This window comes from Saccharomyces eubayanus, chromosome XVI, assembly GCF_001298625.1.
Source record: "Saccharomyces eubayanus strain FM1318 chromosome XVI, whole genome shotgun sequence".
NCBI lineage: Eukaryota > Fungi > Ascomycota > Saccharomycetes > Saccharomycetales > Saccharomycetaceae > Saccharomyces > Saccharomyces eubayanus.
In genome coordinates this window covers 162,017-185,681 of record NC_030975.1, presented here as the reverse complement: position 1 = coordinate 185,681, position 23,665 = coordinate 162,017, and the positions used below count along the sequence as shown (strand labels likewise).

At 38.8% G+C, this 23,665-nt stretch overlaps 13 protein-coding genes across 13 annotated transcripts; 7 read left to right on the top strand and 6 right to left on the bottom strand.

Moving 5' to 3' along the window:
- Window positions 1-75: 75 nt before the first annotated feature.
- On the bottom strand, window positions 76-1,584 carry CTI6 (Cti6p; the record flags this gene model as incomplete). The annotated part of the gene is made up of 1 exon (XM_018368277.1): window positions 76-1,584. The coding sequence occupies one exon, from the start codon at window positions 1,582-1,584 to the stop codon at window positions 76-78; it is 1,509 nt and encodes a 502-aa protein (XP_018218857.1).
- Window positions 1,585-2,450: 866 nt separating this feature from the next.
- RTT10 (tRNA (34-2'-O)-methyltransferase regulator RTT10) lies at window positions 2,451-5,492 on the top strand (the record flags this gene model as incomplete). The annotated part of the gene is made up of 1 exon (XM_018368276.1): window positions 2,451-5,492. The coding sequence occupies one exon, from the start codon at window positions 2,451-2,453 to the stop codon at window positions 5,490-5,492; it is 3,042 nt and encodes a 1,013-aa protein (XP_018218856.1).
- Window positions 5,493-5,606: 114 nt separating this feature from the next.
- Window positions 5,607-5,888, bottom strand: RTC6 (mitochondrial 54S ribosomal protein bL36m; the record flags this gene model as incomplete). The annotated part of the gene is made up of 1 exon (XM_018368275.1): window positions 5,607-5,888. One exon carries the CDS (start codon window positions 5,886-5,888, stop codon window positions 5,607-5,609), a length of 282 nt encoding a protein of 93 aa, XP_018218855.1.
- Window positions 5,889-7,199: 1,311 nt separating this feature from the next.
- Window positions 7,200-8,984, top strand: MRN1 (Mrn1p; the record flags this gene model as incomplete). The annotated part of the gene is made up of 1 exon (XM_018368274.1): window positions 7,200-8,984. One exon carries the CDS (start codon window positions 7,200-7,202, stop codon window positions 8,982-8,984), a length of 1,785 nt encoding a protein of 594 aa, XP_018218854.1.
- Window positions 8,985-9,497: 513 nt separating this feature from the next.
- UIP4 (Uip4p) lies at window positions 9,498-10,430 on the top strand (the record flags this gene model as incomplete). The annotated part of the gene is made up of 1 exon (XM_018368273.1): window positions 9,498-10,430. The coding sequence occupies one exon, from the start codon at window positions 9,498-9,500 to the stop codon at window positions 10,428-10,430; it is 933 nt and encodes a 310-aa protein (XP_018218853.1).
- Window positions 10,431-10,813: 383 nt separating this feature from the next.
- On the bottom strand, window positions 10,814-11,353 carry MF(ALPHA)1 (Mf(Alpha)1p; the record flags this gene model as incomplete). Its single annotated transcript, XM_018368272.1, has 1 exon — window positions 10,814-11,353. The coding sequence occupies one exon, from the start codon at window positions 11,351-11,353 to the stop codon at window positions 10,814-10,816; it is 540 nt and encodes a 179-aa protein (XP_018218852.1).
- Window positions 11,354-12,369: 1,016 nt separating this feature from the next.
- Window positions 12,370-13,614, bottom strand: POS5 (NADH kinase; the record flags this gene model as incomplete). The annotated part of the gene is made up of 1 exon (XM_018368271.1): window positions 12,370-13,614. One exon carries the CDS (start codon window positions 13,612-13,614, stop codon window positions 12,370-12,372), a length of 1,245 nt encoding a protein of 414 aa, XP_018218851.1.
- Window positions 13,615-14,051: 437 nt separating this feature from the next.
- Window positions 14,052-15,902, bottom strand: GUP2 (putative O-acyltransferase; the record flags this gene model as incomplete). The annotated part of the gene is made up of 1 exon (XM_018368270.1): window positions 14,052-15,902. The coding sequence occupies one exon, from the start codon at window positions 15,900-15,902 to the stop codon at window positions 14,052-14,054; it is 1,851 nt and encodes a 616-aa protein (XP_018218850.1).
- Window positions 15,903-16,551: 649 nt separating this feature from the next.
- COA2 (Coa2p) lies at window positions 16,552-16,758 on the top strand (the record flags this gene model as incomplete). The annotated part of the gene is made up of 1 exon (XM_018368269.1): window positions 16,552-16,758. The coding sequence occupies one exon, from the start codon at window positions 16,552-16,554 to the stop codon at window positions 16,756-16,758; it is 207 nt and encodes a 68-aa protein (XP_018218849.1).
- Window positions 16,759-17,326: 568 nt separating this feature from the next.
- NAB3 (Nab3p) lies at window positions 17,327-19,678 on the top strand (the record flags this gene model as incomplete). The annotated part of the gene is made up of 1 exon (XM_018368268.1): window positions 17,327-19,678. One exon carries the CDS (start codon window positions 17,327-17,329, stop codon window positions 19,676-19,678), a length of 2,352 nt encoding a protein of 783 aa, XP_018218848.1.
- A 661-nt stretch (window positions 19,679-20,339) lies between these two features.
- Window positions 20,340-21,416, top strand: MIY2 (ubiquitinyl hydrolase 1; the record flags this gene model as incomplete). The annotated part of the gene is made up of 1 exon (XM_018368267.1): window positions 20,340-21,416. The coding sequence occupies one exon, from the start codon at window positions 20,340-20,342 to the stop codon at window positions 21,414-21,416; it is 1,077 nt and encodes a 358-aa protein (XP_018218847.1).
- A 546-nt stretch (window positions 21,417-21,962) lies between these two features.
- Window positions 21,963-22,352, top strand: PRM3 (pheromone-regulated protein PRM3; the record flags this gene model as incomplete). Its single annotated transcript, XM_018368266.1, has 1 exon — window positions 21,963-22,352. One exon carries the CDS (start codon window positions 21,963-21,965, stop codon window positions 22,350-22,352), a length of 390 nt encoding a protein of 129 aa, XP_018218846.1.
- Window positions 22,353-22,442: 90 nt separating this feature from the next.
- On the bottom strand, window positions 22,443-23,588 carry RSA1 (Rsa1p; the record flags this gene model as incomplete). The annotated part of the gene is made up of 1 exon (XM_018368265.1): window positions 22,443-23,588. One exon carries the CDS (start codon window positions 23,586-23,588, stop codon window positions 22,443-22,445), a length of 1,146 nt encoding a protein of 381 aa, XP_018218845.1.
- Window positions 23,589-23,665: the final 77 nt, after the last annotated feature.

The window sequence follows — 23,665 nt, the reverse complement described above, 5'->3', positions numbered from 1 at the left end:
ATATATATGTATAAATTGTTTTCGTTTCAATTATCATTCTTTTCGCTGAAAAGATTGTACTTTCACTACGTTTCATTAGGTAGCGTTGGAATTATTTGAATATTTTTTCTCCCACAGTAGCAGTTCCCTGGTCAAGTCGTCCATCATGGATAGACTTTCCTTATAGCCATTGTAAATAGAATCTACTTTTTCTACGAAATGCTGATTTTCAACGAATCGTACAAATTCTTCCCGGTCAGATTGGTCTTCGCTCAACTCCCATTGAGTTCTAGAAATGAATTCCAGGATGGCAGATACTCGTCTTTTCATCTCATTCAAAGAAGTTCTTTGCGGTGGTATTCTAGGTTTAACTGGTTTGTCGGTACCTATATCGGCACTTTTTCTACTCTGGTTAATTTCAGAGCTTGTATTACTTCGACGGGTTCTGTTACTTTTTCTTACTGGTTTGGAAACTTTTCTAGAGCTCCTTGAAGAACTAGCTTTCCTTGAGTCATCCTCGGATGAAGATATGGAATTCAATGGTGGGATAGGTTCTTCTGTTTTTTCAACGTCTTGCGTGGAACTCATGGAAGATTCCTTCTCCTGACTGGCTTCCTTCACTAAATCTTTTGTTTTCTCCAACGATGATTCTTCTTGGGACAACTTGGGTGTATCTTTCACATCCTCGTTCATTATCGAATCTGGATCGTCTTCTGTAGGTGCGACACCCTCAGGTAGTTCACCAGCACCATTTTGAAGGTCGGCATCGTCTTCATCATCATTATCTTCGTCGCCATCAATTTCAGGATCTTCTTGATGGGATGTTCTCCTGCTTTCTTTTAGAGCTTTTTCTAACATTCTTTGGTATTGTTTCTCCTCTCTTGCCATAAAAGTGGCTCTTTTCCTATCTTGCAGTTTTTTATCGTTGTCACCAGCTTCCAATGAATATTGGTCCATGGAGGTATCATCTGTTGAATTCCTTCTTCTTTTTCTACTAGCTCGGGAATTACCGTCTTTAGCTGAAGCTGAACCTTCGTCTTCGTCTATTTCATCTTCTTCATCACCAATATCGTCCATATTGTCTTCAGTATTGCTGATGTTCTTGGGGCTTTTCTCAACTTCATTGTCTGCCACAGGTTGAGGCGTAGCAGCATTGCGTGCCCTTCTTCTTGATTGTCTTTTCTTTTCTTGAACAGGTTTGTATAATGACCTTGGTTCACCAGTGTCTGTAGTAAAAAGCTGGTGTAATTCTGGCCTACACTGTTCACACCAATATTTATCAGGGGCATTATCTTGTGTAATACTTACGCAATAGCCGTGCTGCCAAACACTACACTGTTCACATTGGATAAAAAATCCAGAGTCATCAGGTGTATCAAGCTCCCCACATATACAACGAGTTTCGCCTTCTTCTTCTTCCCCATCCCCTTCTTCCGCATGGAGATCTTCTTGATTTACATTTTCCTCCGGTGCACTTTCATGCATAGCCGATGTTGTTGTTGCTGTTGTTCTATCCATGGGTTGGCTCACTGTGGTGGCATCTGCTTTCTCCATATCTTCATTTCCCATTGCAGAGTGTATGGGCACTACTGCTGTTGTTTCCATTTTACCTATTCGCTTCTGTTTACGTTTGTGTTGTTGTAACGCTACGCAAAGTAAACAACTTTAAGTACACTCACTGCTAGTAGACTTCAACTGCTAAGTTTTTACCCCACGTAAGCATGCTACTAAAAAAAACTTCGTATATAAAAACTGACAAGAATTAAGATGGAAAAACAAACTGAACGCTATTTCCGTCCATACAATCAAGCCGCCAATTGGAAAGTCGAACTGAAAATGCAACTGATTGTATTGTGCGGTTTACCTATTTTACTCATAGCGAAGAAATTTTTCAAAATTGAATGGTTAAGCTAAAGCTGTCTGCGGCAAGCTCCGTCTTATTTCCGCGCTAGAGAAGGGTAATCCCATATAAAGGCCAAAAAATTAACCGCCGAGCTCTAGTTTATTATCAAGAAAAGGTAGAGCTGAGTGATATTAGCTATTTACGAAACATCCAAGAAGGAAGAGCAAACATAGTAAACGGCTAGAAGAGTCGGTATAAAGTTCCTGGGGTGTGCAGAAGAAATGTATGTCTGCTTGCCTTTTTTTTGTTCAAGGAGCTGCTTTAAAAAGGGGAGTGATGGAAATGATTTTCAAGACTGCTTTGTCACGCTGATTCTGTACTAAGTTCAGGAACTCTTCAGCTCAATAATTCGGCGCCTATACTTTTCCTTGCGAGTTAAAGAGCAGATTTGATCATTTCTTGACGTGCGCATCGGCATCTCGAAGAAAAAAAGCAGTTGAAAAAAAAGAACAAAACAAAAAAAAATCATAAGCATGAAAATTTTTGTTAGCGGAACTCATCGTTTGATTTAACTTCTCGGTTTTCAGTTAAAATTTGTGAATTGATCTATCAAAAAGAAATAGTTAACATGAAGGACGTTACTCATTACGGTCCTGCTTTATGTACCAAGTTTCATAATGACTATGTTCTAGCCGGCTACGGGCCTTTCGTCCATGTGTATGACTATCGTTCGAATACGTTGATCAGCAAATGTAGAATGTTTCATAAAAACAAAGTCCATGGAATTAGCATTTCTGCCGGAGAAGAGGTTTTGGCCTACGGTGCGAGGTCAATATCAGTGGTAAGGTTCGAAGACATTTTGAAAAACGAGTCATTGGTGGATTCGGAAAAGATTAACTCAGATTGGGTTACTAATGGTGAATTCAGTTCTGACGGGTCCCAAGTATATTTACTGACCTGTTATAACAAAGTGCTGATTTGCGATTTGAGTTGCGAAGTGCTCTCAACCAAATCTTTACGTGGAGAAAGATCCATCTTATATTCTGGTATGATTAAAGTCTTTGCTCCAGATAAAGTGTATATCAGTGCTGGTACTGTCATGGGTGGTATCATCATCTGGGATCTTTTTTCAGAGACCAAAATCCACAACTTGCTGGGCCATGAAGGTTCTATCTTCTATGTTACTTTAAGTAACAACGGCAGTTTCGTAGCCAGTTGTTCTGACGACAGATCCATTAGACTATGGGATTTAGACACTGGTGAAGAACTGTCTGTTGGGTGGAGCCACACAGCAAGAATTTGGAATTTGAAGTTCTTTGACAATGACACAAAGTTAATTAGTGTTTCGGAAGACTGTACATGTCGTGTATGGACCGTTATGGAATCTCAAAAAAACATTACCGAATTATCGATATCTAATATTTATGACGTGCACTTGAGCAAAAACATCTGGGGCGTTGATGTCAAAGAAGATGATATGATAGCTGTGACATCTGGGAATGACGGCAGATTGAAACTGATCGATCTACTACACTTGGAAAGACATGGTGATGAAGAAACATCATTCAACTTGGATGAAATTAGTCAGCAACTTGACATTGTCTTTGATAAAAATGAAACTATCAAGGGGTTCCAGGGATTTTCGTTTGGTATAGTTATCATCACATCACTAGGCAAGATCCTTCAATTTAGAAACACTACTAAGCAATGGAAATTATTGCTAACCGACGAAAACTTTGTCGCGTATTCAATCACGAACGGAATTCAAGCACAAAATATTGTTGTCTTCTCTAACAATAAGAAGGATATTCTTTTGATTAGATTTAGCGAAAATGGAGATGAAGTAATGCATGTTGAGCAACATCATACAACTGAGCTTTCCAAGACCAACAACTGTCTTGTGACTGAGTACGACGAACATTCATTTCTTCTAACCTTGGAATCTCCAAACCCTCGTGATAAGCTTTTATGTCTAGAGATAGATTTTCAAGACTTGAAAATTAAAACTAAGCACTGTTTTAATAAGCCTGAAAACTTTGCTTCCTCATGTTTAGCGTCTTTTCAAAATTTCGTTTTGGTTGGATCGCGTTTTAGTACATTGGCGATCTTTAACTTACTTAATGATGATGACGAGCCTTTCATAATTAGGAGATTATGTCCAGGTGACACTACTACCTCAATCAAATTCGTAGAAAATAAAAATGACTCCACTGTCTTTTCTGTAACCAACAGGGATGGTTACTATGACTTCATAGAACTGACGAAAAGCAACTGCGAAAGCCCCCATCCCCAATTTTCTTACAAGATTTTACACTCTAACAAGATGATGAAAGGGTTCTTAGAAGGTGCTTTTTTCAATTCAAACGGTGAATATATCACTTATGGGTTTAAGTCTAGTTTATTCTACCTCTACAATGAGACAAACTGTTATGAATTAGCTAGTGAAGTATGTGGTGGTGCCCATCGTCAATGGAAGCTCAACAATGTCAATGATGGTCACATTCTGATGTATATCAAGTCATCGCGGTTGCATCTAAGGAAAATGTATCATTCTGTGTTTCCTGAGACTTTAGAAAAAGGCATTCATGGAAGAGAAATTAGAGACATTTCGATTTGTCCAGGGGCAAGTGCCGATACAGATGGCAATTTTAAAGGAGGTCATATATTTTGTACCGCATCTGAAGACACCACGATCAAATTAGGATACTTCGACAATAAAACAGGCAGAATCCGGAACTTTTGGACTCAGAGGAAACATATTTCTGGGTTACAACGCTGTCGATTCATTAATGAAAAATTAATGATATCAGCTTCAGCTAGAGAAGAATTGTTTTTGTGGGAATTGAATGATAAGTACGATAAACGACCATATGTAACAATACGGCAAACGCTACCGACATCCACTAACAACCCAGATTTAAGAATCATGGATTTTGACGTGAAATTTGTATCTCAGTCGGGTGATTTCATCTTAGTAACTGTTTATTCAGATTCAGCCATAAAGATCTGGTATTACAAAGAAGAAGAAAACAAATTTGAATTAATTACGGAAGGTCGTTACAAGACGTGCTGCATATTCAACGTCGCGTTGGTTGCACTGAAGAATCAGCTTTTCGTTGTCATTTCACCAACAGATGGATATGTTGTTATCTATAATGTAACAGAATACGTACCGTTTACCATTGATGTTACCTCTGGTGATTTGGCGGACAATAAACTAGATACTGTTGTTTCGGGTCTTCCCATGCCTGTGTTGCAGTTGCAAGTGCATCAGTCGGGTATCAAATCCTTAGACTACGTCGTTGACACTATGAGAACATCAGCAGCAATTTTGACAGGTGGTGATGACAATGGATTGGGGTTGAGCTACTTGACGTTGGATGCTGTGAACACTCCAGCGTTAAAGGCAAGCGATTTTATCGATTCAGCTGCATCTTCAACAATAACGTCAGGTATATTGATCAATGGCGGCGAAGAAGCTATCACCACGTCTGTTGACCAAATCGTACGCGCTTGGAAGATTACCGAGGGGAAACTTACTCTGGCGGATGAAAAGTATACCACTGTGGCGGACACAGGTTCATTGGACATCATTTCAAATAATGACAACACGGAATTCGACAAAACGTTGCTAATCGGTGGTGTCGGGCTATCCTTATGGAGAAAATGATCCGAGAAATTAGTAGATAAATAAAAATATAGGTAAAACGTTATTTACAGGTTTATAGAGGAGTGAATACGTTGTATGATACATGTAAAAAGACTGCTGGAAGCGTTTCTCCTTTCAGCCTTGACGCTGCTTGTGCTTTTTGTTCGACTTGCAGTAGATGTACACTCGTCCTTTTCTTCTTACCAGGTAGCAGTCGCTACAAAACTTTTTGATAGAGGTTCTGACTTTAAAGCCCCTGCTGAACACCAACGACCTGTTAGCTGCTGTAAGTGCCGGCTGTTGAGGACCTGCCGACAAGAGGGAGGGCAGAGTGTACGCCCTCGTTACCGTTGCGGGAGACAGTTTCAAGTGCGATAGCACCCTTGGCATATTAAGGCGGAGCGTCTGTAGAAACATTTCGTTGTTATTATATCCGTTCGATTGTTGGAAGATTCAATGATCACTGTATGTATGTAGCCTGAGATGTGTTTACATACATTGCAATGCGTACTGCGATTGATTGTTCCCTTTCTATTCGGAATGCGTGCAAAAATGGGTTTTCCAGTGTCCGCCTGGCCTGGAAAGAAAAAAAAAGGCAGAGTTCCTTTACACAAACAAAAAACATTTTAAGATGTCACATAAAAAATCGTTTCCTTACTATCGCCCCGCCTCATTGTTTTGAGCAATACGTTAGTAGCTGGAATTTAGGTTCATTTCTTATCTCAATTTCGGCGCTCCTCCACCACAGTGGGTCCACCTACGGACCAATTTAAAAAAAGAACCCCCACTGTTGGGACGCATAGCAGCACTTGCCGCCACACATTCAGTGCGAGCAAATCATGGTGTAAAATACTCTCGCAGTTCTTGCAGGTTCTTGCTTAACCGTTCTTGTTGTATTAAGTGGACCTGATTTGACGCGGTCACCCGGTAGGTGCCTTACCTTGTGGTTCGGATTTTGCCAAGAAAAGAGCAGAGAAAAGAAAGAAAAAAACCCGGATTTCGACATCGACTTCGCAAGAGAGCGGATCTTGTGGATATCCAGAGTTTTTCAGATCCAGGCACCACCACACTTCATCCCTTCATCGCAGCAACAGATCGGCCACACACATTTTTGTCATTGGTGGAAAGAGAAAGAAAGTAGTTCAAAACTAACCCAGCAAGACTATACCTACGAGAGTACCCGTTGTCGACTCTTATACTCCATTTTCACAAAGTTGCACTCACTTTTGCTCTTTTCAGTGAATTCTTTCCTTAATTTTCGTTACTCCATTTCTATTTTCCAACTCTGGTACTTCTAGAATTGATAGTCTCTGTAACTTTTTTTTAAGATACACACATTCTTCACTTCTTCGAAACATTGTATTCTTTTTTCCTTCTTCGTTTTCCGTTGTTTGATATTTCTTCTTTTGAAGTTTTCACCAGGTAGGCTTTTCCCCCGTGGCTGGTACAATTGTCTATTCTAGATTCCCATTTGTCACTTTATCTTCCTTCATTATTTTTTTTGTCTAATTAATATCCGTTTCCAATTTCAATTCTCAAGGACACTTTTCTCTTTTTAAAAAACAAAAAAAAAATCATATCTTTTTTACTAGTAATACTTTATTTCTCAACTCTGATCATTGGAGTATTTTTCTATCAAGATATCTTCTAAAAAAAATAAAAATAAAGAACTATCGTTGTATTTTTTCCCTTTTTGCCATCCCCAAATTACTTCAATTGCATTAAAAAATGGTGGTTTCTTATAATAATAATAATAACTCACTACCTCCTTTTGCTTCTTCTGATGACTCTACCATGTACCAGCACTCCAATTCTTCCGGTCATTATCGAGACCCTTATTTGAATGATCAGCAAGCCTTTGGTGATGCTACGTACCCTATGAATGGCGGTTTTACTCTTTTGCCATCCGACTTTACGCGGGATCCAAACGATTCTTTCCTTTATGAAAATAGCGGTTTCTTGGACTACCATCCAATTCAACAGCAACCACCACAGTTTCAGGTGAGCCAGCAAACCGAATCGCAACAGCAACGGCTTCTACAAGAGCAAAATTTTGGAATGGGCAACGAAAATATTCAAAGCAACAACCATTATTTTGAATATGAAAGATCTTCTAATGAAGTTTCCCCATTCGGCGATGAAAATCCAAATGCGGTGTCTGATAGCATTTCTCCCATTGTTAGGGCAACCGCCACCGCCGTAACCAACGCAAATGCTCCCTTGTCAGTAAATTCACAAGCCAACAATCCTTTGAATTTTACTTCTGCTCCAACCAGAACTGTCTATTTAGGTAATGTACCACCACATCTGACAGTAAAAGAACTTTTAGATCATGTTAGGAGCGGTGTCGTGGAAGACGTTAAAATCATACCTGAAAAGATGTGCGCATTCATATCCTTTGTCGATGAGAGTGCAGCACTATTGTTTCATTCGGATGCAATTTTAAAGCGTTTAAATATTGGTGATAGAGATATAAAGATTGGTTGGGGTAAACCAACCCGCATTGATCCTATTGTGGCTGCGAGAATAACTACCGATGGTGCGACAAGAAACGTATACATTGGTCGTATGACAGTCGAAGGTGAGGAATCTCATTTATCTGAAGAGCAATTGAGAGCCGATTTACAAGAGTATGGCGAAATTGATTGTATAAAAATCATCAAAGAAAAGGGAATTGCCTTTATTCATTTTGCATCTATTCTAAATGCTATAAAAGTGGTTACGAATCTACCAATAAGAAACGCATATTACCAAAATAAGAGAATATTCTATGGGAAAGATAGATGCGCGTTTATCACCAAAACGCAGCAACATAACGCAGCTCAATTTCTAGGTGTTCAACCCGGGATGGAACACATGATAGAATTTTCTGATCGTGAGTTTATATCGAGCGCCTTGTTACAACAATCAGCGGCCGCTGCGGCAATTGCCACATCAGCCGGAGGCCCCAATAACTTGGGTAACAGAACTGTTTATCTAGGCAGTTTGCCTAAAGATGTTAAGATTGAAGAAATATGTAACGCGGTTCGTGGCGGCTTATTACAGAGTATAAAGCTCTTGAATGATCGCTACGTGTGCTTCGTCACCTTCATTGATCCTACTGCTGCCGCGCAGTTTTATGCGATGAGTTCTTTGTATGGATTCACAGTTCAGAAAAAACGTTGCAAAGTCGGCTGGGGCAAGCACTCCGGCCCACTGCCCAATGCTCTTGCCTTGGCAGTCAGTAACGGCGCGTCAAGAAACGTTTACGTGGGTAACATTGATTTTGCTAGCGATTCCTTAAATGATGAACGTATCTTCACGGAAAACAATTTGAGAAGTATTTTCCAACAGTACGGGGAAGTAGAGCAAATCAATTTCTTACCTGAGAAAAACTGTTGCTTTATTAATTATACCAATATCAGCAATGCAATTCTGGCTTTAGACAAGATCAAGTCCAACCCATATTTCAAAGATCTCAAAATCAATTTTGGTAAAGACAGATGCGGTAACGTGCCCCACCAATCTCGTTAAACGATATATATATATATATATATATATATTTATATGTATACTTATATATATATATATATATGTATTATGCAGCAATTCCCTGTTTTGTATTACATGTCTTCGTTAACAAATAGACGTAGCACCCACATTGAAGATACTAGCCTCCCGTTATCTGCACCACTTTCTTCCTTTCTGTCGTTGTGCATTTCCCCGCCTGCCACTCATCGCTGTTTTTCCTGCTTCCCTGACAGAGAAATCTCCGAAGCGGTACTATTTCACCCCCACAGCGTAAAGGGTTAACGATATGGATAAACTTTCTTTTAAGGGGAATTGTGTACAAATGGGATGAAAATTTGATAGTAATATTCAGCTAAGACGAAAGACATACAGATAAATAATAAAGGAATACCCAAAATTACCTGTATATTTTGCTCTCCTTCCTTCTTGCTTTTCTTCTTTCTGTCTATTTTTTGCCTACTATATCTTTGGTTGTAGTGAAAGTATAATAAAATAAAATAGGCAAAGTTATAAATAATGGTCACTATTGTATTTGATCACCCAGCAGATGACTTCCCAGACTTGAAGATCGCTGGAGAATTCACAAAGTGGGAAGGTGTGCCCATGGAAATTAATGACGATTCCGGAAAGTGGGAGTATACATTTGACAAATCATCGACAACTAAATACGAAGATAAGGTACATTTTAAATTTATAGATCACAATGGCAACTGGTTTGCCGATGACGAGTATCCAAAGGAGATTGACGAACACAGTAACGAAAATAATGTTACCACATTGAAAAACAAAGAGAACGACACAAATGAAGAAAGAGAAAACGAGGAGGAGGATAAAGATGCAGAAGAAAAAGAAAACGAAGAGGATGATAAAGATGCAAAAGAAGAAGAAAACAATGAGCAGATTTTGTATGACGAAGGCCCCGAGACGCCAAATCCCTCTTTGAGAGATGTTAAAACAACTGCTTCTTCTAATTCAAGAAATCCTCGAAGTGAACCTGTTCTTGCAGAAGAGGTTGTTACAAAAGAAGGAAAACATGACGATAGTGCACTTGATAATGCCCCACTAAACTCAAAAATAGAAGTCAATGATCAACCTCCAACCCAGGTTCAACGGGTAGAAATTCACAAACGTAATGAAGAGCTGGACAATTCTTTTGAAGGTAATGATAACACAAGAGTTAATGAGGATACAGACGTGACTGATTCGCAAGGATCGGAACATGAGATTGTCGATTCAGACACTGAAAATACAGACATGTCCGAACAAGAAGAGATACAAAAAAGAGATAAACCAGGTGATCAACCGGCGAAGTCAGTGGTCAGGGAAGGTGATACACGTCCTCAAGACTATGAAAGTATCTTGGAAAAGTTGCTAGGAGCATTAGGGCGTTTCTTTGGGTCATGGTTCTCTTGGCTGACAACGGATACGTCAAGTACGGAGACAGCTTAACTCACGAAGATGGGCGGGTTTTTTTTTTATCATATTTATCCCTTTATATACTTGGGATGTATCCCAAGTTGTCGAAAATTTTTCAGATCCGACTCTTCCTTTTTTCTCTTTAGCTAGTAGTAGGATAAAATATAGGAATTATAATAAATGGGAACATGGCAATCAGTAAAACCAAACTTAATTTTTTTAGTGCTTTTGTATATGAAAGAAGATAGTATATAAGATATGTGTTAATATATTAAAAGAAAGGAAAGGGTAAAGAAACATCTGAACAGAGAACTACATCCTGTTAGCGGAAGAAATAAAAAACATCTTGAAATTGTATGCGGAAAAGTGGGGGTGGACTAAGATAGATTGGTCTGCTCGGTGGGTACCAATCGAACTTAGTACATTGGTTGACCAGGTCTCAATGTCAACCAGTGCCAAGCTTCAGCATCGGCATCGGCTTCAGCTTCTCTCTTATACATTGGTTGACCAGGTCTTAATTTCAACCAGTGCCAAGCTTCAGCATCGGCATCGGCTTCAGCTTCTCTTTTGTACATTGGTTGACCAGGTCTTAATTTCAACCAGTGCCAAGCTTCAGCATCGGCATCGGCTTCAGCTTCTCTTTTGTACATTGGTTGACCAGGTCTCAATTTCAACCAGTGCCAAGCTTCAGCATCGGCTTCTCTCTTGCTCAATGAAACACCTTCTTCCTTGGCAGCAAGGTTTGAAATAGTAGTATTTATGAACAGTAAACCAGTGTTGGTGCTGTTTGCAAATGGCAAAACAGCAACGTCAGAATCACCCTCCAAATCCAAGTAGCCAATGATAGCTTCGGCAGGAATTTGAGCTGTTTCATTTTCGGTAGTGGTATTAACTGGGGCGGCTAAAACGGAAGAAGCTGTAAACAAAACAGCTGTAACAATTGTTGAGAGTTTCATTATTGGTTGTTATTCTTGTTTGTTTTGTGTTGGGGAACTTGAGTGTTGAGTTATTCTGGTTTATATGTAGTAATATTTAAAAGCCATTAATATATGGATAGAAATAGTATTATCTGTGGTGACCACAGGATGCCTATTTATATTATACGATTTTATCAAGACATGTGGCAGTTTTTTAACCTCTTACGTTTCATTGTAATTTTGGCAAGAGTTACTGTAAATTTTATGTACATTCGATAAAGTGGATGCATATTTTTACATTACCCACTATTTTTCAGTAGAGAATTATTATTCCCGGCAAATTTTACTGTCGTTGATGGCCTAATTAGGAAGGTCGGCCTAAAAAATTGAAGTTAAAATTTCTATTGAAGGACTGAATAGGAAAGTTGATTGAATTTTCAGCAAATATTCACGTACTGATATTGTTGAAAACTGCATCAAACGCATTTAATTTAGTCTGTCATTCCAGTCAAAAGGACGGACAATTTCCAGAAAGGGTTTTATTCCTAATTTGGAAGTAATCAATACACTTATGACTCTGTGCGTTATGTGCCACTCATCTCATAAAAACCTCTTCAGGTAAATGAAAACAAATTTGTAGTACGAAGGCACATCAAATCTTAGTACGAGAACGATAGAAGCTACCTTTGACTGAATAAACGAAAAAGAGACATCTTGCGATACCACAGAATGTCGAGTATTTGTTTGGTTGGTTTAACCTTAAAACTTAATACACTACACAGCTTGATTCGCCTTTCATGATAGAAGTCGAGGTACAAATTTTATTTATTGCTAGAATATGTATTATTAAATTGTCTCTTGATGCTGCGTGTTAAATAAAATACAATCATAGCAAGGTAAACTAAAAGCAGACACATAAATTTCTCAACAAGAAGTGTTTCGAGTACTTAAAATGAAGTTCTGTGTGCAAACGCAGAAATAACAACCGTTTTCACCTGTTGAGTATGGACTCGATCTTATCGATGAGTTATTTAATTTCCTACGTCTTGGGCGACTCATTCATTGTCACTCTGTCTTTTGATAAGTCTAAAGCTGGAATTGAAGCCCAAAAGTTCATTGATTCCCCTAATCCAGTCATTCTCGGTCTTGGCCACACAATATATCCCAGATCTTCTTGGTTTTTTCGAATTCTCGAATTCAGGCTGAGCTTTCCTCGTGGTTGGGAGTTGAGTACCATCAATGTAAATAGTGCCGACTTCGTTTATGACGTGAATTTCATCGCCGACATCCAAATCGTGTTGAGGTATACCATCAATAGATAGGTTCACCACACTTTTAACAGGTTTTTGGTTCATTTTTGAACCTATTTTTATCCTAATGTGAGATGAATGAGGCAAAATCAATGGTCTAAACGACAAAGAACGTGGACAGATTGGGGTCATTAAGATAGCAGGTACTAATGGAGAAACGATTGACCCTCCTGCGGATAATGAATATGCTGTAGATCCCGTTGGAGTAGCTAATGCCACACCGTCTGCTGTGGTTCTAGTTAAAAATTCACCATCAATAAAAATATCTAGGTTAGTGAGATGGGGAGAGTTACCTCTATGTAAGAATATATCGTTCATGGCATGGGTTACGATAGACGAACTGTTACCTTTCTTTTTCAAATGACATTCTAATCTCGTTCTATGTAAGCATTTCGCCCTGGAGCTAATTACCTCTTGGAAAACTCTTCTATGTTCTTTGAAATCAAACGGTAATAAAAATCCTAGTGTCCCAAGAGCAAATGCTAAAACCGGAGGAACTTGTGTATTCCCAAACATAGAAACACCATGTAAGATGGTCCCATCGCCCCCCAACGTTACCAGTAAATCTGTTCTGTTGACGATATCTTGTTCAGAGCCAGTATAAAGTATATGAGGCCGGTTAGGATCATTCTCAAGGGGGGCCTTGAAATCCTGAGAAATTTCTTCTGCAACATCTGGTTGAACAATGACGTTCACCTCAGGGTATGACTCATGCAAATGTGTTATAAATTCGACCATCGCTTCTCTTGTAGACGGAGTCCAAGGTTTTTTTGTAATATAAACATTCTGTAACGGATTGTGCCAGATCAAAGACTGTAATTTGGAATTTGGAGGGGACACGAAATCTGCTGATGAACTACCCCTCAAGCCATATACAGGCTTTATTTTTACAAATTTTGAGCCGCTCGTCAATCTTATGGCATGTGAATCAAGTGTGCTATAGATTCTAGACCACCTCATTGGGTGGTTCAATTTCAGTCTCGGGAACATGCTGGTTGGTTCGTTTAGTGGCTTTGTATTTGAGGTAATGACTAATAGACGTTAGTCTTTTCTTCCGCTTTTCTTTTTTATTTTTATTTTTTTCAGCCTTAAACGCTCTGAAAAATGTGTTTAATGAGCAGAGGGCAAAAAAGTAATAGCTGAGAATATCAGAATACCTTTTTCTTAACGACAAATGTAGGCATAATTTAAGTTCTTTTTATGCTCATCAGATCTTTGTAAACATATTACAACTACAATCCTGGAGCTGGTATCTTTCGTTTTTCCTATCAAAAGGAGTAAATTCCCATCGATATTCCACTTTATTGTGGCTAAAGTTGAATTCCAACTCGGAGGAAAGGAACTATACTTATTTCCAGAAAAAAAACCTTTTCGTATATTTAGATTTTTATAAAATTGTAAACTCCATGATCTGTCCAATAACCTAATCAACACTTCAAGTTGATGCCATGCCTTTTTTCTTCCTCCCTAATTTCAAACATTATTTGGACGGCAATGAATAAGCTTGCTGCACCCATAAGAGAGAACTCTAAACCAGACAAAGTACTGAAGATGTCCCTTAATAGGAGTTTCGTACCATCTGCGCCCAAACAGAATCCATATAGGTTAACAACCATCATCATGCAAATATTTATTACGGCACCAGCACCACAAAAAAATCTATACCAGACCTTGAATCTATATTTAATGAAACATTTAGTAACAAAAGTTTCAGCCAGCAACAAAAAGACAGTTAACCATCCCCAAAATAATAATCTAAACTCAATATTGTGCCATATCGCTACGAATGAAAACACGGCAAAGCTTGTTGATATTCTATTGTTGGAACCACCAAACGGGACATATATGTAGCGGATTACCCATTTGTTGAAGCTCGTATGCCAAGCTCTCCAAAACCCTAGTGAACTATAGTTGTTGTCTACACATCGTAGCATGTTTTCCGGCGCGTCAATACCATCAATCATAGCCCATAGTCTAAAGAGCCTCCATGGTATCAAAAGCTTTAGATACATGATATTCAAGTTAAACAGTCCGATCATGGCTAGTTGTAAAGGTGTGTCGTTACTCCATGCCTTAGTTCTTGCTATTGCACCTACATAGAAGAAATGTAGGACGATTTCCATCAAAAGCAAACTTAGAAATACTTTTAGGGCATATAGACTTATGCTTTTTCTCGTCAAAGAAGGTAACTTATTTCCTGTCTGATAAAGATAATCGTTAAAAGTTATTATTGGGCCTACCAAGAATAATGGCGCATACGTGATGTAAGCAATGAAATTAATAAAATTGTAATCCTGTATGTGATGTTCTGCGACCATTCGATCTTTTTCGTCCAAGGCGCTATTCTTACCTGATTCATAAATGGTTTGTAAAGTAGAAACAGATGAACTTTTCCTGAATTCGGGCTGGTTATCCTCATAATTTGTTGTAGGTTGCGGACTCAATTGTTCATGCCATCTTTCCAAGAAGTCCATAGAATAACTCAATAAACGTAACAATGTGAAATTGAAAAAAAAGTCCCATCTTGGGATAATGCCTTTATACCAATGGTCCATGGGGTTCAGGATTGTAGCAATATTACTAAAAGGAAAATTCCTCACTTTTTGGTTAATGAATAACGTAAAGACACCATAAGACCAAATTGCTAATGTGGCTAATGAACGCTTTCTCTTCAACGAATGTGCCAAAGTAAAAAAGATAAAAGCATGCGTGAAGAACTTGATGGAATTGATACCATAAAATAAGCAGATGAAAACTAGACCGCACGCAAAATCGAAATATATCTTGGAGCTTTTACTAAATTTAATAAAAAGCTTTTTCAATGCAGTTTGTAGTAGTATCAATACAGACAATGGGAAAAATTTTGACCTAAAAAATCTGTACTGAGAGTCGCTGTTATCTACTTTACGCCCCAGAAGCCAGCCACGAGATAGCAGGCCACTATATTTGTAATAATTCGGGTTGGAATCGGAACTTGTAGCCAGGGCAGCTTTGAGCATCCACGGAAGCACTATTAAAAACGCTAAATAATATAGTCTAAATTCCCACGTATTCCATAGTGATAAAGATGGGTTATTAGAACCGCTCACTGGGCTACGAGTAGTGCCACTGACAGTAGAAACTATGCTTTTGATGGATGATGAACCAGTTTCGTTTTTYGAGGAGCTAATGAACAGTTTCCGTCGTCTTTTGAATTCAGGATCTGGCTTTATGCGTGAATCAACCGCCTGCACAGAAAAGAAATGTACGACGCTACTCCATATCCTCGACACCGACATCGTGATTTGGTTTTGACGTAAATATCTTCTCACCCAACGTTGACTAAACGCCTATAATGCCAATGAAAAGGGAGTCGAAACCCTCAAAAAATACAGATTTGTTGGAAACAATCGTTTTTTTTAACTTCTTGTTTGATAAGTTTCATTATCATCATCATTCACTACAGAAGCAAACCTCACATAAAGCAGCGCAGGTGAAAAATGAAAAAAAAAATATGAAAAAAAGTAAAAAGAGACTTAAACGCGCTTAGGTGACACGTAAACGATCGGAGAGCCCCTGGCTTTGCGTGCCTGCACGACTCCTTAATGTTCAGGGTTCAAAAAAAAACAGGAACGGTAACCCATAGCAACAGGTGTGTGGGTGATAAGTATTAGTCACGTGCTTATGTCCCTAAAAACCGAAACCCTTGCACCGCCTTCTGCAAGGGTTTTTTCTTTTTCTGTGCTGTGATGGCTTTTCTCCCCGTGTTTGTAGTTTGGGTATATATAGGATTTTGGCAAGATTAGCGCTACCAACGCTGCCCTTCCACGATAACATAAGCTCCTCGAGAAACACCAGAGAAATCTAGAGCTCTATTTATTTATTTGCAGGCACGAAAGGCCAGTTCAAATACACACACACACACACACACATACACAGGTACATATTATGAGGGCTGTTACGAGGAATAAAGTAGTAAACAACCTGTACTTTTCCACGTTCCTTATTGCATTCGCATCCGTGGCCATCGGTTCTATACTGCCGTGCCCAGCGCATTCCGTTGAATCTGATTCGCCGGCTGTGGAACAACACAAGCTTCAGCTGACTCACGAGCAGGAGGTTAAGAAGAATAATGCTCTGAGGAAAGAGATATAGACAGGTGCAGGCTACCTGGACTTCTTAAAACAGTGTACTTTATTTAATTCAGTTTCTTTCATTTATTCCATTTTATTTATTCCTGGTGCTATTGCGCTCACAAACAGGGAATACCAAAACTTCCAAATCAACCTTTATAATTTAAGATAACTCCTTGGGGTAAACGACTATTTAATCATGTATATAGACCACAACCTCGGAACATATTTATACACCGCTCGTACATATTCCAATATTTAAATAAAACTGTTCTATTGCTTTCTCATTGCTCGTCTTGCTCATCCTGCTCATCTCTGGTCCTGACATTCTCTTGGTGGAACACCGTTTCACGTGATGTAGTGTAACCCTGAAATTGTCGAACGGAAAAAAAAGACAGAAAGAATGAAAAAGGCAAAAAAAAAACAAAACTGCCAATTTCGCCACTTGTAATGAATGATCTTTCTAGCGTCGTTTCACCACTTATATTAGTTGTCACACACAACAAGTGTTATCTTTAACTGTTTTACAAGAATTAACTTGCGTGTTTTCTTGATTGTGCTTTTTATAATCCGATAAATACCTGAAAGACATGTCAGAAGAAAACGATAACATTGAGGTTCAAGATGTTCCCTCTCCCGAACAGTCTATGGGTAGCGACTCTAACGAAAACGAGTCGATGAACAACATTAACGACGATGAGCAGAGCGAATCTAATGATCAGGAAGAAGAACAGGAAGCCGAAAGAGAGGAAGAAAATGAAGAACAACATGAACTGGAAGATGTAAATGATGAAGAAGAGGAAGAAAAGGAGGACGCAGAAGGGGAGGAGGAGGAGGAGGACGAGAATGAGGAAGGAGAGGAGGAAGAGCAAGGAAATGGCAACAGTTCTGCAGAATTAGATAGTTCTAGCGAAGACGATGATGACGAGGAGGAGGAAGAGGCGGAGGAAGAAAGCGATAAACCTAAAGATGATCAAGCAGAGAGCACTAGTATGAATAGTCCAAATGAAGAATTACAAACAGAACAAACTGGCGCTGATACAGCTGGGAACGAAGTAAGTGGTGAAGAAAATGAGAATACTCAATCAGTTAACATGGAAAATGTTAATTATGAGCTTCTACAGAAGCAAGTCAAATATATCATGGACAGTAATATGCTAAATCTACCTCAGTTCCAGCACTTACCACACGATGAAAAAATGTCTGCCATCTTGGCAATGCTAAATTCAAACTCTGATACAGCTCTTTTTTCACCTGTGCAAGAAGCTCCTGTCGCGACGGCTGGAACCATGGCCCCAGCCCCTACAGGTAGTGCCAAAAACATCGACCAAAGAAAACCTCCATTATCGGATGCTCAAAGACGTATGAGATTACCCAGGGCTGATTTGTCTAAACCAATTACCGAAGAGGAACACGACCGTTACACTGCTTACTTGCATGGTGAAAATAAGATTACAGAAATGCATAATATTCCACCCAAGTCAAGATTATTTATTGGTAATTTACCACTTAAGAACGTGTCCAAGGAAGACTTGTTCAGAATTTTCTCTCCATATGGTCATATCATGCAAATAAACATCAAGAACGCCTTCGGGTTTATTCAGTTCGATAATCCCCTAAGTGTAAGGGACGCCATTGAATGCGAATCACAAGAAATGAACTTCGGCAAAAAATTGATATTGGAAGTTTCCAGCTCTAACGCCCGTCCACAATTTGATCATGGTGATCATGGCACCAATAGCAGTTCCACGTTTATTTCTTCTGCTAAACGCCCATTCCAGACCGAATCTGCCGATATTTACAATGATGATAACGGTGCTAATTTCAAGAAGTCCAAAAGACACACACCTTCATGTGTTATATATGTTAAAAGAACCGCGGACCGTACTTATGCCAGTGAGGTATTTAACAGATTTAGGGATGGTACCGGTTTGGAAACCGATATGATTTTCTTAAAGCCAAGAATGGAATTAGGCAAAATGATTAACGATGTCGCATATGATGGTGTATGGGGTGTTGTATTAGTCAACAAAACGCATAATGTTGATGTTCAAACTTTCTATAGAGGTTCACAAGGCGAAACAAAATTCGATGAGTATATTAGCATCTCTGCTGAAGATGCGGTTGCAATTTTTAATAATATCAAAAACAATAGAAATAGTTCCCGTCCCACCGACTACCGTGCCATGAACCATCAACAAAATGTATATGGCGCTCCTCCTCTTCCTGTGCCAACTGCGCCGGCTGTTGTACCACCTCCTCAACCGAACTATTACCAAAATTACGGCATGCCTCCTCCACAACAACAACAGCAGCAACAACCTTATGGCCAATCATATGGAATGCCCCCACCATCTCACGACCAAGGTTATGCGGCACAGGCCCAAATCCCTATCAACCAAAACTACGGTCGCTACCAAAGTTCTGTGTCTGCGCCACCACCTCCACAACAACAACAAATGCCTCAAGGGTATGGTCGTTATCAAGGTGCTCCACCCCCACAGCCTTCTTCCCAAACTCCAATGGATCAGCAACAACTATTGTCTGCTATTCAAAATTTGCCTCCAAACGTTGTGTCAAATCTACTTTCCATGGCTCAGCAACAGCAACAGCAACCTCACGCTCAACAGCAATTGGTTGGTTTAATCCAATCAATGCAAGGCCAGGCTCCCCAACAACAGCAGCAACAGCTGGGTGGATATGCTTCGATGAACCCATCGCCCCCTCCTATGAATAATTACAATGGTCAAAATATGTCTGCAAAATCTCCAGTCCCACCTATGCCACATCAAGGCCAACCCCTGCAGCAACCCCCACAACAGCAACAACAGCAACAACAACCTCCACATCAGCAACAACCCCCACAACAACAACATCATCAGCAACCTGCTGGAAATAATGTTCAAAGTCTATTAGATAGTTTGGCAAAACTACAAAAATAGATTTTCAATTTGCAGTCCTCCTATCCACTTTTCTTCTTGTACATTATACTTGAACTCTTTAATTGGAATGAAAAAACTACGAAAGAAGTAAATTGATATAATTTGCATGAATCCCACACATAAATTATGTTTTAACTGTTTTCCTGCCTGAATTGAACTAGGACTTAATTCTTATCTTCGCTGCATCTCTCAGAACAAAAAACATTTTTGCCCTGTTATAAATTTCTTTTACATTTTTCATTATCAAATGCTATTTGGTCTATTCATTCCACTTACACACCTCTTTCTTTACCTTTCCTTCAGCAAAATGGCTTTATCTAATTCATTATTCTTTTCTCTAGTTAAAATGTTTCTTATGTCCAAACTTTGTAAAAACAACTTTGTAAACAGATAATTAAGTATCTCTTTATTTAACTCACTACGAAAAGGAGTTAGCTTCTCTACGAGGACTTCAACCGAACTTCCACTGGTTTTTCTTGTCTATTTTATTTTAGCCACCTATCAAGCGAATCTTTTTCGTTTCGCAATAAAATCAGAAAGTAACAAAAAAAGGGTCTTGAAAACGTTGAATCAAGTGTTTACACTAAAAAGTAAGATACTCCGTGGACAGTTTCTCAAACTTCCTCATCGATACAATTTTGCCTTGCTCAAACACTTTTACATGGACTTGAACTTTACGGCGAAAACTGTCGAAATAAACGGTGAAACCCATAGAATTCTACTGCAAAACGAAAATGGACCTTGTGCGCTCTTAGCACTTGCGAATGTTCTAATACTCTCCCCAAGTCATACCAAAATTTCTTGTGAGTTAATAAAGTTGGTGAACAAAGGAAATGAAGTCCCTTTAGGAGAACTCGTTCAAGTGCTAGCCAACATCGGTTTACAATTTACAGATAAAGCTGGTACTGACATAAATGAATTATTAACAATATTACCCCAATTACATAAAGGCTTGAACGTTAACCCCAAATTCAACGGATCCTTTGAAAATAGTAAAGAGATGTCAATATTCCGGTTGTTTGACGTTGATCTCGTCCATGGTTGGGTAATCGATAATCGTATAGATGATGCAATAAAAGAAAAAGTATGTCACTACTCTTACGAATCTGCCCAAAGAATCTTAACACAAGCAGCTGATATAAATAGCGGCCTTATGAAAGAAGATAACTCGAAGGAAATCTTGGACGATGCTATGCATATTGAACTTTTTTTGAACGAATCACCAACGCAGTTAACAGACATCGGGCTACGACAACTAAGAGAAAAGACACTGCAGAACACATATTCAATTTTATTCAGAAACGACCATTTCTCTACATTGTACAAGTACAAAGATCAATTATACACACTGGTCACAGACTTTGGGTTTAAGAATTGTACAGGCATCGTGTGGCAGTCTCTAGGTTCTGTAGATGGGTCAGGTGATGCCTTTTTTGCTGGTGATTTCAGTAGCGCAAAGTCAAATGATGAGTCGCCGGCAAATGAGACTGAACATGGCTTTAAAAATAATAATCGGTCATTCAAAGAGGCTCATCAAATTGAAAATGATAGCGAATTGGCTAGACGTTTACAGCAGCAAGAAGAAGAACGTCTAACAATGTTAGAAACTAAGCGAAGGAACTGCCACTCTAGAAAAAAATCAGAAAGCCCACCAAAAAAAGAGGCGTCTAAACGAAAAAGTAGTCCTGCAAAGGTGAAACGGTCCGAAACCTCAAAAAGTGAGTGCATTGTGATGTAGCGAGGTTCCTTTTTATTTATCCACCGGTGTAGCTTCGCAGAAAAACTCTTGGATGTATTCCGATTTGAGTGATGGCAAGTGGCTTCAGCCCACCGATACGCGAGAAATATAGACACTGATCCGGATATACAGAATACCAAAAACGTTAAATAGAAAAGCCTTGTAATTACATCTGCCTTTCTGATTTACAATTGTTTCAGATCAATCATCCGAGCGAGGGTACCAAACGCGAGGCGTCGGAAACAAACTGGGAAATGATTCAAGACATGCCTTTCCACATATTCTGGGCACCAAAACCATTTTACTTTAACACTTTGAATTCCTATTAACGCCATGGTAAAACGGAATTGAAACAGCTTTTATCCCCGATCAGGTATATATAGTAATGAAAACCTGATATAGTATAGAGACAAATAGAAATGTGCGTTAATTAAGATATACGATATATATAGAACACATTTTATTTACGTTTGAGCACAAGATAAATCCATAAAGATATAAAAAAGGAACAGAACACGTATAAACGATTCTCTGATAAAGCTGAATATGAACGATAATACTTCTCTAAGTACGCCGAATAAAGAAGACGATCAGAAAAAGCTTAGAGAACCAGAAGAAAAAAATAGAAGTACTAAAAATATCAATGGAGTTCTCATAAGTAAGGCTAATAACAAAGCACTCCCCAATAAAAATCCGCCAGTTCACAATAAAGCACATAGTAAGAAGGCTATCTCGCCGGGAAGAATCAGGAAGCACAAAGCTACAACATCTCCCACGAAATCACATTTGAAGAGTAAGAAAAAAGATATTTCAGAAAGCGCGATTCCTAAAGAGAACAAGGGCTCATTTTATCAAGGTGCCATTGTTGGTTCATTCCTTGGGGCTGCTGTAACAACCGTTCTGAGTAACCTGGCAGTAAAGGCTTTTCAAAATTAGTTTCATGTGCCCATCACAGCACACAGTGAATTGTTGTGTTCCTTCCATATTTTTTTTTTTTTTTTTAGTTTTAGTGTCTGAAAGATTTATTTACCTATTCCTAGAAAAATTGCCTCTATTTGAATTAGCATTCCTGTTTCTGTAGTTTGGTTTATAGTTGTTTCTAGTATTATCTTCAGGGGTACCAAAAAGTACGTCCTTTTCTTCTTGTGTTAACTCATACTCTAGCAAATTGGCATCCCCCAGTTCCTTTATGAAATCCAAAATTTGAGAGTTTTCATTCGCGAACTCTCGCTGAATCAATTTAATGTTTAAATCAGTTTTCGGATTTCCCCGCTGCACTTGATTTTGAATACTCTGAATGAATTGTTTTTCTTTCCTAGACTCTCTCAGAATGCTCGGCTGACCCTTCAATTCGTCTTCTTTTATACCCATGCTTTGCATATGTTTCGTTTTGTTGTTAGAAATTTTTAATAGCCACATTTTCTTTCTTTCCTCCCTCCACTTTTTAATATCATCGTCAGTAACTAATGCAATAGAAGTCCCAGGAACCAAAACCACCTTTCCTGCGCCTTCGCCTTCTTGTCGCTGCTCATCTTCGTCTTCATCCAGTTCAGAATCAAGGCTGTCTTGGACATTAGAGCTTGGAAAATTTTTTTTCTTTATTATGTTTTCCTCGAATTTAAGTGAAGCTGGAACCCGACTTGTAGGCTTTAAATTTTTTTCACTAGTACCTGTAGCATTCATGTTCTTTTCTTGTTTGACTAGTTTCGTTTTCTTTGCAACTGGTATTGTGACATCTTCATAGCTAATTGACGTACGATAGTTAGTATTACGGTTTTGAGGAGGAGCGGCTTCAAAATATAGTGATGGTTGCTTTGGTATCTCTGGATGATGTGGATACCGTGTATCGTGGTTCGTTGGATGTATTCCATTTTGCGTATAACTTGAAGAATTTTGAAATTCGTATTGGGTCGATTGCGGTAATGGGTGGTAATATTGATTATGGGGAGTGAAAGTATGAAGTTGAGAATTATAATCGGTATTCCAGGAGTTTTCGTAATATGGAGTATTCGAATACAAATTGGAAGAAAAACCTACATTCAGAGTAGGCTCCGTCTTTTGCCTTTTAACCTTTGATTCGTCATAATCATCTGATAATGTTCCTGAGTATGTGGGTTTGGGAAGCCTAGGCTGTCCATCGTTATTCCCGTTTCCAAAATTATTGTAATGCATAACCCACGTTACGTCAAGCTGATCACTTGAGATTTGATAAATATTTAGTCTTGCAACTCCTTTACAATAAATATCGA